Source organism: Astatotilapia calliptera, chromosome 15 (genome assembly GCF_964374335.1).
Source record: "Astatotilapia calliptera chromosome 15, fAstCal68.1, whole genome shotgun sequence".
NCBI lineage: Eukaryota > Metazoa > Chordata > Actinopteri > Cichliformes > Cichlidae > Astatotilapia > Astatotilapia calliptera.
Genome location: NC_137436.1, coordinates 5534366 through 5551228, shown reverse-complemented (window position 1 = coordinate 5551228; position 16863 = coordinate 5534366). Strand labels below are relative to the sequence as shown.

The 16863-nt window shown below is 39.6% G+C and overlaps 1 protein-coding gene across 1 annotated transcript; it reads right to left on the bottom strand.

Moving 5' to 3' along the window:
• Positions 1-2100: 2100 nt before the first annotated feature.
• Positions 2101-6645, bottom strand: mgat2 (alpha-1,6-mannosyl-glycoprotein 2-beta-N-acetylglucosaminyltransferase). Its single transcript, XM_026143097.2, has 2 exons — positions 6494-6645; positions 2101-4105 (listed from the first exon to the last, which is right to left on the bottom strand). Exon 2 carries the CDS (start codon positions 3851-3853, stop codon positions 2444-2446), a length of 1410 nt encoding a protein of 469 aa, XP_025998882.2. The 5' UTR covers positions 3854-4105; positions 6494-6645; the 3' UTR covers positions 2101-2443.
• Between the last annotated feature and the right edge of the window lie 10218 nt (positions 6646-16863).

The window sequence follows — 16863 nt, the reverse complement described above, 5'->3', positions numbered from 1 at the left end:
AACTGCAATTTAGATAACTGTGTATCGGGAATTTTTAGGAGGGGGAGAGGTATGGATAATGGTCTTGGGCTGTACAGACCTTAAATCCAACACATAACAGTTTCTAACGCTCCAATGTCAGCTAACCATTAGTCACCACGTATCAAGAACAATGTGCCACTTCTTCTATTCTCAGTTCTATTCTAAGCCATGCTTCCCTTGTGGTACAGGCCCAATTTCTGAGTATGCACCATCGGAACAGCTGCACAATTTGCCAGTTGCATGACCTCAGAGAAGCAGCAGCAGTATGACTGCATGTCTTCACACTGCATTATGAATTGAAGTTTACTAATAAGAAATTAACAGGAACTGCTTACCCTGCAGAGATTGCATTGCTTTGTTTTTGTACCGAAGAGGAACATTTGAGAGGCTTTGTGTCAATCTAAATAGAAAAAAATCACACTAAGGAAACAACTTCCTCTACATACATTAAAGTATTTCATCTTTAATTCATGTGGTGCTTTATGCTGAGACTTGTGTCACTGAAAGGCCACCGGCAGAGTCTACCAGAGGAGGCCTTAAATGTGAACTGTTTGAAGAGTTCAGTCACTGATAACTTATTCCAGATTTTGAAAAGTATGCAGAACTGATTGTTGAACACTGCCAGGAGGATGGTTGAGGGATGGAGTGATGGAAAGGGAGTAGGGGATCAATGCAGCCAGAGAAGCCAGTGAGCTCGGGCGTCAGCGGAAACTATCAATACTGAGCTGTGGCCTAAGCACTTAAAATGTAAATGCATCTTCAATAGGAACAACAGAAAACAGAAAGTAGTGTCAGAGCCTTGGGAGCTCTCCAGGTGCATCGCGTTTATTTCTCTGTGAGAATCTCTGCAGATACAGTAGCACAACGTTATACTACATTGGGTAGGGGCAGTGATGCATTGCAACAAAACAATGGCCTGCAGTTTTATTTAGCTGCAGTGCATCACCATCACTTCTGTCAGATATAACACGATGAAAACTGTAGCTCTGCGCGCCCCCGTTACTGAAAGCACTGATGGAATTGAATTCCGAACTGCTGCAGTCACTTTAATATCGAGTCTTCTGGTGTTCTCTAATAACCTGTTGAAGCTAAATGGAAATTATTTAAATAGAATGAGGTGTCTCAACGGATCTACTTTGATCTCAGCAAATTTGTGAGATATAAATACCTTCAAACTAATTATGTGAGCACAGCGGGACCTCCGAGTCCATAGTTTCGCCAAACTCGTGACTGCACCAGTGAGCACTTGCCTGCTCTTCCCAATTTACCACCTACTGAGATACAGATGGGTGACAAATTACGGGAACACCTGAATGCGTAAGTGCCATAGTGAGGGGATGCTGTAGCTCAGTTATGCTGCAAGGGTCACTGGTCAACTTAAGAGGAAGAGATCCCTACTCATCAATAAAACGTTGTTCTGAGCAGTCACCTTTATTCCACAAACATTTCCACCCTGATGAGCAGAAATTGAGTGGTCAAAAGCACAGGATGTGAGAAGTTAGGGTTTCTTCAGAGTATTTAGGGCTTGACAAAAAATTTTTGACCGGAGAGATAACGGTGGGCAGTCACCAGGCTTCAACTCAAATTCCTAAGCCAGATTTCAGACATTTTTAAGCTACTGTTAATTTGGACCCAGTTCTGCCTTGGCGCCTTTTGTAGGCCAGATTTTCATAGGTTTGAACTTATCATTTCTTAGTGTGTACTATAAGATGTTGGGATCATTTCCTTGTATGGAAAATTAGGGCGGATAGAATCCGTGGGCTGCCTTTCAGTCCAATCACTGGTATATTTCTTGTGATAGCTCCTTCCATACCCACTGACACCAGTTTTTGGCACTAGCAACAGACGTTTATGAGTTAGAAACTGGCCATTGATCCGTGGAAAAGGAGCACAGGGTAGTGCTGGTCCTAGTTTCGCTTTGGTGCATTTTTTTAAACGGACCGATAAGCTGCGTAGGAAAAATTTGTGGTTCTTTCTGTCATAAGAAACTCCCGGCAACCTTTAGGCAATGTTCTGACCTTTTTTCCAGTGTATGTGTGCAGACTGAACAATAGCAACAGGTCAGTGGAAACCAGTGGCTTAAGTTATGTTGACATTACCTTTAATTTGTTTCCCATCAGTATGTTTTTAGACTTTGAATATCAAATGATGCATATAATAATCTTAAAATCTTCTTATAGAAAACACAGCAATATATATTGTTTAGTATATCAATGATACAAAACATTGCAGACTTGTTAGGAATTACTTAAATAATTCAATGTAAAGACATATTTGTGTTAAAGAAGCCAAAAATCCAACATTCGTCTTTATTTGGAACAAGCCAATAAAACAGGCAATATTAAGAATAGTCCATAAAGATTTACTTTTTCTTTATATAGGATGCAAAAGAGACAATAATATATAATAGTAGCAATTAAGGTCACTGTAATCGAACATAGCTCTTGCAGAGTTCATGATCCCTGATGTCTCCCCAGCCCCCATTTTTCACATGTGGGGCCACTCCTCCTGCACCGTTGGCTGGCAATCTCTTTGTGATCAGGAGGTTTTTTGGGAACAGCTGGTTCCCACTGCTCTGTAGGATGTTTTCTATCTTGGTTTTCTGGTTAATGGGCATGCAAGAAGCCTTCTTGTGGTGCATGCCGCAGTCTCCGGCATGGAAAATCCGTGGTGCCTCGCTCACCATGACCTTCCAGTAGGAGGGCAGGCATGACACAGTCAAGTGTTGTAAAGACCAATCCCAGTTGTAGTCATCATAAGTGCAAAAGGTGTCGGTGCATTGGATGAGTTTCTGGTACGTCTCTCTACTCAGAGCCATCCCCATGTTGTGCTCGGTGGACTTCCAGGCTTTCACCTCCACTTTATTTGCTTTGCTGGAGTAGCCGATGTGGCTGTAGCTCCCCAGTGAGAGGATATCGCAGTCTGTGCACTGCTCCCTTTTCAGAGCAGTCATTTGCTTTAAGAGATGGATAAAGTCCGGAGACAAGTAGTGGTCCTCTTCGATCAGGAGAACGAGACCCTTATGGTCTTTGAGAACTCGAACTCTGTCCCATACAAAGTGAAGCTTCCACCACCAGTGGTGCTTGGTCTGGGAAAACTTGGCCTCCCGGTAGTGTCCAAACGAGTCAGGGTACTCTGCGTTAATGCAACCCAGTTTTAAGGCGTCTTTTTTGGGGATGTCTCTGGGGCAGTCCCTGGGGTCATTTCCAGGGAACTCCTGTGGGTACAGCTGGATGCTGAAGGGGAAGAAAATCTGGAGGACTTGGCAGAAGTCAACAGAGGCAACCACTTTGTTAATCTCAGGGGACCAGTAGTCATGGCTGAATATCAGCAGTATGCTATCCACACCTCTGGCCTTTCGTAAACTGTCTACCAATAGCTTTAGATAGTCTGGTCGGTTATGGACCTGAACTACTACAACCAAATCGTCCTTCTTTCGAGTCGTCTTAAATTTCTCTTCATTTCTTATCGTCTGATCAAAGTTTAGCTGGAAGACAATGCCACGGTAGACTAAAGTGGTATTATCCACATCTGGCTTGGATATTTTGGGTTTGTCCTTTTCTTTTTCTTGGTGTGTGTCATTTGCTTGTATAACAGGTGCTGGGACAGGTGCCCGACTGACCGCTGGCGTTGCTTGTTCCTGGTTATGACTGTTGACGCTATTACTGCTGCTGCTGCTGATAATGTTGCTCCTCCGCACCGCCTCCACTTCCCTGGGTAACGATCCACTGTCGTTCTTCTTCTGCCTTCCACTGCTCCAGAAAGCCAGGCCACATATGACAACCACCAGAGTCAGTAACACCACCTTCCTCTTGTAGATTCGGAATCTCATGATAGAGGGTTATCCTCTTGTAAAGGGAGAGAAGTTGATAATTGGGACTCAAGATGCAGCTGTATGGGGGGCTTACGCTTTGCACTGAGAACAGGAGCGATTTAAAAAGAAAGTGCTATCAGGCTAAGTGTTGGCAAAATTAACTGTTGTTGTAAACATGGATCCCACTGGAATGTCACTGGTGCTGAATGAATATTCCATAAGGCATGGCGGTTTTTGAGAGGCAGCAGAGTGGCAGTGTGCGTGCACCACCTGAATGAAAAATAAACCAGAAAATAAAATTAAGTGCATTGTGACAGGTGGGGGTAAGGCAATGTTACGAAAATCTTGACAGAAATTTGTTTCCACAGTATATAAAGCACATTGCCATGCTGGAACATGGAAAAAGACATCAATTGATGTTTAAGCATATACTGTTGCAAATTACGCAAGACCAAACTCGGTGCAGTAATCATCACTCATTAGCTTTTGCCATCCCACACACATAAGGTAGGTCACTTGGTAACAACTGAACCACCTACACGACAAATGCGCAAAACTAATATGGTGATAACTGTAGGAAACAGCATCAATCTCCGTAAATGGCTAATAATCAGACCTGCAGTTTAAGTTACCATGTCAATCGGTTTGAACTTCTTCTATTCAAACATACAGTGCAGTACTATGAAAGTTTTAGGTACTTCATGCAGAACACTGACCAGTCTATCTGTTAAAGTGCTGCAGCTGAGTTTTGACGTGCACATAAAAGAAAAGCATTGTGCTGTATTGTTAGTGATACTTGAATGGCTTTACCTGGCTGTGAACCAAAAATATCTTGGTTTTTTTCTTGTTTTTCCAACTTTACTGCCAGAACCCACTAACTATGGAGTGATTTCACTCTCAGCTCTGACATCTGACTTCCAAACCAAATGTAAAGCAATACTCACAAAATAATGTTATCAGGGTAGGAGATGCCAGGAAAAAATTCCTGTTTAGGAACTATTCCCTAAGAGCGTCTCATTCTATAATCACAATGGACAAATTTAACATACACATCGCATAACAACCAAGCTGAATTTTTTTTCTTATAATTACAAGTAAAATGATCACTCAGGAGAAAGTTAAATGAAACAGAGTCTATCCTTCTTGAAAATGTTGTACTTGGTACAGAGACAGTTTTTTATCATATAGCTTTGAGATCAGTTTAGTTAGAATTAATCAGATTAGATTATTAGACAGGGGCTACAATCAAGGAAGACAAAATTCAAATGAAAAAGAAGCAGATTTTACAAAGTGCTTAAAACAAGCTACCTGCCAAGTGCCACCAAAAACTGTCAACATAACTGCTGCTGTTTTACAGGCAGAACATTGACCATATCAAATACAGATTTCTGTATATTTACTGTACTTTGCATTGAGCTAATACCTGAAAGCACCTCCAGTTTACTTATCTTCCCTTATCTGCAGAGTACAGTTAACATATCCAATAAAATGCATTTAGTCTGATGACAATGTAAAAGTATATATTATGGTTTCACAGACATTCAATAAATGATAATCACCGAGCTTTATTAGAAATATACATGCAACTGGCTGCCAGCCAGCCCCTACAAAGAGTATCACAAACGCCACAATTGTGATTTCATCCAATCCTCACCCTTACCCCATACTTCATCTTCGCTTATATCGTTAATGTTGGTTAAAGCTCAATGCTTCTAATTTGCCCTCCATTTATTTTCCTCCTTAACTGCATTATCAATATTGATCGCTCATTTCTGCTGAGCAAACCTCCATACTTTATTCGTTATTAAATTAGTAGTCTCTCAGGCTGACTACCTGACCATTTATTCTGTTTTCTGGTTGCCTGAAAACTCTACTTAATGGTAGCATCCAGTCCAGACTGCAGTGTGTCACCGACACTGCCTGAGAAAGGTATCTGATACCTACTAGAGTCTGTGATAACAGAAGTAAACACATTCCCTGTAACTGCCCCACACAGACATATACATTAAAGTAAGCCCCAAACGCTATTAGTAAATGTGCACAGAAATGTATTAATATGTGATGTGTACTTTAAGGAAAGCAGCTAAATGCAGGAGTAAAACGATACAGCTCTCTAACCCACATTCTTCAAAATATTGTAATTTGCATGCCCACATTCGGCTTTTCCGTGCTAAATGCTTTCCACACGCCTCCTGCCAAATCAACTCAAATATTTGGTCTGCAGCTTAAAGTATTTCCCATTTTAATCCACTTAATTTCTTTTATCGTGACCTAAACCGGTTTATACTAGCAGTACAAGCGCCTATCATGTAAATGTGCAGTTTCGTCTTGGAGCCTACAGCACAAACCCCATCAGTTTTTTTTCTGTCCTAAATTGGCCGCCGTTGGACAACACCGAGCCAGCGGCGGCTTCAATCGATTTTTTTAAAACCACGAGATACAGTTTTTAGCATTTCGCCGACTGACACAAAACCCACAGAAAGCAGCCGAAAACAACGGCGGGCGCCTCGGCTTCGCTCTTTTATGACAGCCAGCATCACGGAAATGCTAATAGCAAGTTAGCAACGGCGTCAGCTAGCAACTTGCAAGTAACCCGCCCGGACCGAACCACCGTCAACACCGTGTCGAACCACAACAACCACGCTCACAGTAGTTTACCTAAAACCGCAGAATCCGTGCGGAGCTTTCACTGTGAAGAGTCAGTACGGTGGCTTCCCATTCTCCTCCATACCGTTCTGCAAAATGCACGGCAAACGCAACTGTCGACTAGCTGTGTGAAAACACTGCCTGTCGCTGTCCCACAATGCAACGGGCCAGCGGGGGGCACCAGAGATACCCGAAATATCTTGAATCCCCGCTGCTGCTCCTGCTGCTGCAGATACTCTGCTCTCTAAACTGACCTGATGAGGTTTGAGCGGCTAGGAAAAGTTATTGGGCCTGTTTGAAATGTGATTGACCCCCCAAAAGTAATTTCCCATGTTTTTATGTGTGATTTGCTTTTTTTGATGTCTAAAATCTGTGCTTGTTGGGGGTAAATAGTCTGTGGTAAACAAGATTTACGAAGGGGTTATATATAAAATAAAGAAATTACTTGTTTTTTGTTTCTTTGTTTATTACCTTGCATTATTATACCTACATTATATTCAGTCATTTTTGACTTTATAGACTTTATAAAAAATTTTAATGTCAGTGTCATTTTTAACCTGGATGAATAAAGGCTATATCAAAGTTGTTGTTGTTTTTTTAAGTCGCAGACTAGAATGATCTTTCTAGCTCTAAATGACTTGATGTCATTTACAATTAAGTTCAGTTGAATTCAATTCAGTGTGTTTAGTACCAAGTCTTAACAATAGTGTCCTCAGGGCACTTTATATTGTAAAGTCCCTACAATAATAGAGAGAGAATTCCAGCAGTCAGATGATGAGCAAGCACTTGGCAACAGTGGAAAGGAAAAACTCCCTTTTAGCAGGAAGAAACCTCTGGTAGGACCAGGGAGAGGCTGCCATCTGACACAACCTCCTGGGGTTGAGGGGAGGGAGACCAAAAGGTGCACTGTGAAAGAGGGTCCAAGTTTAATAATCACTACTAATAATAGCTATGTTTGACAGATTGCAGGCCAACAACTCATTGACATTTTAAATGCTGGCAATTATTTGTTGGCAAATACCAGAAATCACTTTTTGGCACAACACTGGGATTTCTTGATTATTTATACAATGTGTTGCAAATCTACACAGACTGCCTTAATTGCTACTTTTTTGTTTTTGTTTTTTTCTTCTTCACTGATCACTCACAGTGCAGACCCAAAAAAGGGAAGTGTTGAATTTTGTTAACTCGTGGAACCTATTTCAGCAATACCAACCTCCATTAGATGCTACATGTAGCTCCATGTAGGATGTGTACAACATAGAAGAGGAATTTTGGATCAATCCTCCCTAGAAACTGTTCCCACAATTGATCTTGATTGAACATCCCTCTTCGAGTCATCCCACAGCATCTCAATTGGTTTAAGGTGAACATATTTATTTTATTTATTTTATTTAGGACAGTGCATGTTAATGAACATAAATGTAAAAAAAAAAAATTACATGAATGTAAACATACCAGATTATAGCCAAGGGCTAATTTCCATCTGTTGTCCTTAAGCATAAAAAATAGACATAATAATTCATAAAAATTCATCATTCATTCATAATAAAAACTCCATCACCAAACTTACACATACACACCATTCTGTTCCCAAATAAAACATTAAAACTATACAACTCATACATGATCACACACTTGATTTGTCCATAACCAGTTTTTAACCTTTGCCTTAAACAAATTGAGTGTAGAGCATTTTCTAATGGGTTGAGGAAGACTGTTCCACAGATGGCCTCCCTTGACAGACATATCCTGACTTTGCCATTCAAAAAACAGTTTCTTATTTCCCAGCTATTCTGCTGAAGAATTACCTGTGCACTTTGGGCCTTTGTGTAGCTATTGTCCCATCACCTAACCTCTCCCAAGATAGGTCATGGACAGCTGCCATAATAATCTCTTGGTAAATTTTCCTGACAGATTTATGCATTGTTCCCTCAGTGAGGACATGGGGTTTTGGTACTAAGATGCAGTGCATTTTCCTTATAAACCTGCTTGTTTCCTTCTTCTTCAGTAGTTCAGTGTTTGTCTCCTTTATTGAGAATAAAAGATGATGCCAAAGATGTTATGAAACAGCAGGGGATCTTCTGCAAATTTGAAACATACTATTAAAAATACAAAAAAAAAAAAAAAGATTCTTTGCCATGATAAAAATGACACAATAATTCTGAGTAAAATGCAACTGAAATATATAAAATCAAAGGCTGAATTATTCAAAGAACGAATCATGCAAAAATGCAAGGTGCAAGCTCAATGTACCAATCAATATTTTAATTTAAAGCTGACGTTGTACCTATGTCACGAAATTACTTGGAAGATTTACATATAATGAAATTATTTAAAGTTTGTATTTGCTGTATATTTCTTTCTTTCTTTCTTTCTTTCTTTCTTTCTTTCTTTCTTTCTTTCTTTCTTTCTTTCTTTCTTTCTTTTATTTTTTAGAATATACAATAACTATGTATCTGTTTGTGAATAGCTTTTTAAGAAACTGGAGCTAAATACATTATTTGTTTAGTCTGATTGCGTTTGGTTATAATCTTAAATGAAGATTAGACCGCATTTTGTGGGTAATCAATGAACAATTTCAGGCATTTGTGGTTTGCATGGTCTCTTGTGTTCTGGGGGGCCTCTGGATGTCTGGAGTTTTGATCTCCTCCATACCCGCTTCACACCCTGGAGGACGGGGCTGTGGCCCCCCCACACTCCCTAGCAGATCATTACATGGAGAAACCTTTGGAATGCAAGCATGCTGATCCACACAGGTATGCACACATGGGTATTCACAGACGCGGACTAAAGCTTTCTTGGCTGCTGCCTCAAAGCACACTGTGCGCTGTCTATCTTGCGTGCTGCACAATATCGTTTATTACTTAGTAAATACTGATATCTATGACTAGCTAGTTTATTGTGATGGTATGGTGCTTTGTTTTCTCTATTATTATGTTGCTCTTTGTTGTTTGCTGTCTCCTCTGTTTGTTTTTGTTTGTTTGTTTGTTTGTTTTTTTTCTCCATACAGGTGACCCAGGAGTTTTTTTTTTTTTTGTTTTTTTTTTGTCTCTCTTCCCCCCCCTTCTCACCGTCTCTTCTCCCCTTTGGTTTTCTTTCTTTCTCTCCCCCTCTCTCTCTCATTCATTCCCCCTGTCCTATTTATTAAAAAAAAAAAAAAAACAAAAAAAAAAATGACAAAGGATGAACTGAAGCTCTGCCATCACGTAATGTCGCATACTGCTGTTTCTGATGTCATTTAAAAAAAAAAAAAAAAAAAAAAAAAGAACGAATCATGCAAAAATGCAAGGTGCAAGCTCAATGTACCAATCAATATTTTAATTTAAAGCTGACGTTGTACCTATGTCACGAAATTACTTGGAAGATTTACATATAATGAAATTATTTAAAGTTTGTATTTGCTGTATATTTCTTTCTTTCTTTCTTTCTTTCTTTCTTTCTTTCTTTCTTTCTTTCTTTCTTTCTTTCTTTCTTTCTTTCTTTCTTTCTTTCTTTCTTTTATTTTTTAGAATATACAATAACTATGTATCTGTTTGTGAATAGCTTTTTAAGAAACTGGAGCTAAATACATTATTTGTTTAGTCTGATTGCGTTTGGTTATAATCTTAAATGAAGATTAGACCGCATTTTGTGGGTAATCAATGAACAATTTCAGGCATTTGTGGTTTGCATGATTTTTTATTGCAGTACATTTGTACATGTCACGAGTTAATTTGAAGGATTATGTGTGCAACCAGATGCTCACGCTAAACAGAAAGAGCCAGCACTTTGCTGTTTTAAGTGCTTATGGTCAACAGACAATTGTTTCCGAGATGAAGACTGAATAGTTTAATATAACATGGTTTTATTTAAATGCAGGGCTTAGAACTGTAAGAGGGTTAAATGATGTCACGGTTACCCATTGGGCTGTGGGATTTATTAATTCAAATTGATTAGTTTTGGCGATGTACAAAAAAATTAGTATTTTAAATTTAGTTAGGCGCTAGGAGGCGGTACACAACAACCCGACGCCGGAAATAGAGCACCAGAAAGCCTATTTGCGCACGCGCGCCCGTTCTTCTTCCTTTCCGACACTCGAGCGAAAAGAGACAAGATGGGCCATCAGCAGCTCTACTGGAGTCACCCCAGAAAATTCGGACAGGGATCCCGCTCCTGGTCAGTGTCTACTTTGTTGCGTTGTTTATCGGTTAACGTGATCAAGTTGAGGTGCTATAAGGTGTTTCTGGCCTCCCCATCTTTAAAAAAAACGCTACCAAACGTGCACCGCATGTGCCCTGAACCTGAGCTAATATGGCGGAGGCAAATACTCTCTCCTTCCCTATTAGCATCAGCCTTGTGTGTCTTTTGACCGGATTTGGTTTTATAACGGCTAGAGTTACCGAAAGCCCTTAATGCATATGAGTTAGGCGTGTAATTTCTTCCGTCGCTTGATCGGAAGAAATTTAACAAATGTTTAACGTTATTGAGAATAGCATTATTACAGGACTGTTAAAAGTTAGCCCCGGTGTTCAGAAGAGCACACCAAATGCACACCGGCTCATAGTTTACGACAATCGGCGCCAGGGTTTTGTATAACTGGTACATAAAAGCGTATATATGCGTTGACTGATCCTACTCTGATGTTGTTGCAGCCGAGTGTGCTCTAACAGACATGGCTTGATCCGTAAATACGGGATCAACATGTGCCGCCAGTGCTTCAGGCAGTACGCTAAAGACATCGGCTTCGTTAAGGTAAGTTGTATTTTTCTGTTGCCTCTCAAATTGATCATAACTTTACATCACAGAACATCAACTGAATTTCCCACTGTATAAAGTTTCATTAGGACTGGCTTTACTGATTTGAGGATGAAGCCCATGAATTAAATGTTGTTTTAATTTTGCATGAGTTTCATGCTGTTTTGCTTTTTGCTCCTCACAAGCATGCTATATGCCCGTCTCTTTACAATAACTAACACCTGTTTTGTGTTCTTACAGCTGGACTAAGATGTCTTGTGCTGATGTCCTCGGATGGGTCAAGTTGTCAGAAGTCTGGCCATGATGGGATAATTAATCATTGCAAATAAATTTTGTCCAATTGATTGATTTTTGCGTGGTTATTAATTGGCATGAATTTGATTTTTTTTTTCCACAATGGATAAAAAGGACTTTTAGATGAGCGATCAAACACTGTTAATGACCTTTGGTTTTGCTCAGCAGCAAAGTCATGTTGGTCAGGCAGTTAGAGGTTTCCATTTTAAATAAAATAACTTAGTTGGTCACCTACTTTGAGTTGCTGTTCATTAAGAGTTAAGCAAACAGGTTTTATATAGCAAGAGGTTTTAAATATGAGTAAAACTGAAACTTGATTGATATTAACTGGGGTTATGGCTACTCAGCAGCATTTAGTGACTTCATGTCATTAGATTATAATTGTGTAGTAAACCATGAACATTGAGTTGCAAGCCTTATAGCTTTTTTTTTCATTTAGGTGAAATGTAGACATCCTTGTAATAGGTAGATAACTGCAGAGAAATGGTTTGTATCCATGGAAACTGGTGCGTGGGGAAAGACTGATGGGAAGAAAACACAATAGGAATGGAATAGCCTTGATAATTTGATAATGGGGTGGGGAAGCTTTTAGACAGGTCGGCTGTGCCTGTCGTTTGAAAACAAACCAGGAGCATGGAAGTAAAATATTTCAGGTGGAAACTCAATTTTAAGGTTGCTTTGTGGTTGAGTGGTCACATTTCTTTGTTAATAACCTTTAATGGGACATCCGCTGAGCTATTTTGCAAGAAGTCAAGTAGTGCAATTAATCCTCACAGTTGTGCATCATGGCAGCGGCGTAAAGTGCAGCTGATTAATTTTTAATTCAGCGTGCCTTCACGTAAAACAACATACCCCCAGCTCTCATCCAAGGACTGCTAACATGCTGAGATAATAGTCTTGCTCAAAGTTAATGAAATTTGATAAGTCCCCTGTAGTGTGCCTAATTGCTTAGCGCCTCGTGACTGAAGCTACCAAAGTGAAGCTATTTGTTTAAGGCTGTTCCCAGGTAGATGGGATTCTGTGCAATCTGATATTGAGTTGTTTTTCTGTTTCTTGTTTTTTTTTTTGTTTTTTTGCCAGGATTTACTATAAAATATTTGTCATTATTGTTCTCACCTTTAAAAAAAATAGTGTGAAGTGTTAGGCACTAGATGGCAGCAGCACATCATGCTCAGTGCCGTTGATGATGCCACTGACTGCTGGTAATGCTATTTATGCTGCTGCCCCCCCCCCCCCCCCCTCAAAAAAAAAAAAATCTTTCATTCATCATAATTATATACCTTTTGCCATCAGGTACTAGAGAAGCTTCATGGGGTCTAAAGTGGGCAGTTAAAAAGATGTTTGTGGCAGATTGAAAAGTCTAAAAATACATTGTAGTTGTGCAGCTACTTAGATTTTTTAAAAAGCATAGTCAATCTACTCCTTTATGCTCGAGGTTCAGATTTTAATCTGTTTAATCCAAGGCAATAACTAAAATATGGTTGGGAAGTGCTAGCGTATCACAAATAATAAATCTGTTTTTGTTCAGCAGGCATAAGATGAAACTTTAATGCTCCCATTGGGGAAATTGTAAAAAAGAAACAAAATGACAAAAAAATGAAATTGACACAAACACTCAAACCTATAATTCTAGCAACAAAACAAACTGCTTAGAAATAAAAGGATGAATGAATAGTGATAGAGATGTTTAAAAGTAGAGCAGCACCCCTCATTATAAAGAGTCTTCGGAAGTCCAGTACAGACACAAAATGAACAAGTGAAACTTTTTAAATGAAGGAAATAAAAGGTACTTCCTGCCAAATGCAGTAAATATATGCGATATAGCTACTTTAAACAAATGTGGCCATAACTGTCTGACTGAACTTTAGAAATGGAAGCACAGCGTGTGCAAAACATTCTGCAAGGCTAAGGCGTATTTTATGGGGTGTATTGATGTCTACCTCAGATCTGTAGGTATTTTAAAAGTAGGCCAATAAGTTATGCATAAAAGGAGCCTGTGTGCAGGAACGGGCAGGCCAGTTTGGAGCTGAACACACAAGCGCTCCTTGTTGCATCACTGCACCATGTTGGCGGGTGGAAGGTGTTGTCTTTGATGTTCAGTTCAACTGCCTTTTTTTCTTCTTTGCACCGCATCAATGTTCTCGCTGTGCTGTCTCCTCAGTACACAACTTCCACGACAACTGACTCAGTGAAAAATCAGTTTCATCCAACCTGAATCTTTTTCAAAAAGTCTCCCATCGTTGTTACCGTTCACTGGCTTTGTGTGGTCACACAGTTTGCTCCAGCTCCACTTTCTGCCTTACACTGTGCTATTTTTATATATGTAGCCTACATATAGTTAGGTTCACATGTGTTTGGGAAATAGCTCTGTTTAAGTCCTTTGTCCTCAGTACACAGTGGCTTGTGAATCAGACAATCATTTTCTGAGGTACAAAAGAATTTGGGCAGTTGACTTAAGTGAAAATAGAGTTGTTAAGAAATTGCCTCCATGTCCTTAAATAATTATAGTTTTTACTTATTTTTCACATTTTTATTTTAGTTATAAAAGTTAATGATTCAGGAAGTAAACCTTAAATCTTATCAAATCTGAAATATTGTTACCAGAAATGCTGTTTTGACATGACGATCCACATTTTAACTTTGACTATCAGTCCTTTGTTGTTAAAATTTGTAACAAACCAACTGAGTGGAAACCTATTGTTGGTCAACTCTTTGTCCAAATGTGTGAAGAGCTGGAGTTTCCCCAGAGACATATGCAGTTTTGGTGACACAGTGAGTAGCAGTAACTGGGTAGATATCTAAATTTACGCATTTATTATCAAACAGTAATGGTTTAGCACATACAGTAGTTCACTTTTCCTTTTGGGCTACTGCTTCAACTTTAGTCTTGCATTTTGTAAAGGGAGGAGAACCACAGAGGCATATTTAACATAGACAGTGTTTAAGAAATGGACCTGGTTCCCTGGTCTGAAAAGGGAAGCCCATGCAGATGTGCCTTAAAGCTGCATTTATTTCCTGTAGCTGGCAGGGAGAGAATCCTGAATAAGCACAATGGTTATGCTCTGCAAATTATGCTCCCGTTTTGGACAAAATAAATGGTAAAGCAGGGTACATACCTACCTTGGGACTTGCACCTTGCTACTGTATGAGGATGCAGTGTCCCTCTGTTTCACACATTTGGCCAGAGGGGCCGATGGCGCGATATGGCAGCCTCGCTTCTGTCAGTCTGCCCCAGGGCAGCTGTGGCTACAACCGTAGCTTGCCTCTACCAGTGTGTGAATGCGAGAGTGAATGAATAATGGAATTGTAAAGCGCTTTGGGTGCCTTGAAAAGCGCTATATAAATCCAATTCATTTATTGCCAATGCTCAAACTTAGACTTCTCAAATCAGTGGTGTTGGCAACATCACAAAAGCTATGATCATCTTTCACATAGATTTAAATAAAATGGAAAAACTGAATCCACTGAAACTGAATGGATGGATGGATAACATATTTAACTGGATCTTTAGTAGCTCATAATCACTGACTTCTTTTCTTCTTTCTAGGGGTTCCCCTTTAGAAATTATTTAAAAAATCTACTCAGCAAAGTTATCAACTATAAAACCAATATAACTAAAATATGACAATAAGGTCAGTTAACTGTTTACTTAGGGGGTAAGGATACGTTTTCTTTTGATATATTGTTAATACAACTAAACTGAATGAAGTTAAGAGTTATGGGTTTTATTAGAAACAATGTTGCAAATAAATTTGTGAAGTCTCTTTTATTTTAGTGACCTGATGAGATAATTGCATCTGTACATGGAGGGGCTGGTCGACAGTTTACTGGGAGTAGCAGTTAATATTATTATCCCTAAGTGATGTACGTGCTGGTAAAATCGACTGTTTGTGGCTATAAAAGACTCTGTGATCGCTCATGTGTGCCATGCTTGTACACACACATAAATATGTTATTGTGTGCACTTTGTGGTCACAGCCAGATCTTAACGCCGAAAGCAAACCTGAATGGAACACTAGTTTGAACAAACCAGAAGGGAGCTGTTGGTGTGATGGCTTGGGACCCAAAGTCTCTGAGCTACTGTGACTGACTGCCAGATACATTGCAGAGGTCTGCCATCCATCTCCTAGATTATAGCGAAAAATAGGTGAATTGAAAACGTTACAGCACACTGTTGGCATGGAAACATTCCTCTGGGTTTACCTGCTTTTGATTGTTAGACCAAGAGGCACTTCTCTCTGCAAGGTTACTCCAAACGGCTGTGGGCAAACATGCAACTCATTCATGCTCCCCCTCTCCCAGTTTCCACAGATTGGGAAAGATGTTGACTGAGGGATGGCAAATGAAAAATATGAAGAAAAGAGCAGCAGCCAGAGACATAAAGAAAAAAATAGATTAATTGAAGAAAGAAGCAATAGTAAAAGCAGAACCTGTGAAATTATGCAATGATTAACAGGCTATTGTGTAAGACGCCCTAAGAATAATAGCTGATAATTACAGGATGTTTTGTTCCTGATATTCTCCTTTTCTTTATGTTATAGTAAGCTGGAGGACTGAAGATAAAACATATTTGTTATTATTTTCCACAGTTGCTATAAAACAGCAATATATTTACCCACAAACATCACCTGACTACATTATTATCTCAGATATTTTTCTGTTTCAGTGTACTCCCTTGAGACGTGAGCTGCGCACTTCACTGAGCTTTATTACAGTCCAGTACGGAGCACCTGGCTGACTCAATCGCTCCAGTCAAACAGAAGCTAATTCTCCAGCCTCCATGGAATAAGCGTGCTGCAAAGCCCCAATTTAGGCTTAGATGACTTCAGCAAACATTAATTTCTCCATAAATTTCAAGGGAATTGCCTCAGCAATGCAGACTTTGTTTACCTAAAGTCAGCTGTGTGGCCAATATTAGACTTACAGAGATATGTGCAGCCTATAACGTCGGGCAGATATTAAATAAAACCAAAAGTAACATCAGCTGGCTGTGAAAGTCTCCAAGGCTAAATGGAAATCGCATGCTAAGCCCATGGCTGACAAGTCACCACAGGAAATGCGCAGGTGTAATTATTAATGGCCGTCATCCATTTAGATGCTGTATTGCCAGAATCCTGCTGCAGTCTGGCTCAGAGCTGTTGCTTAGTGGGACATTTAAATGAACAAAGCCGTCATGAGCGCCGCTGTGAAAGAGATCAATTATGGTGTTTTTGCTAGGCCAGAGGAGGCTGATAGACATTCACTTTGTTTTCATTGCGACTCCGGAGGTGGGCAAGATCCACACGACACCTCATGAAAGAAGATGGTGCTTAAAATAATATATATATATATTTTCACTTTCGGCTTTCAGT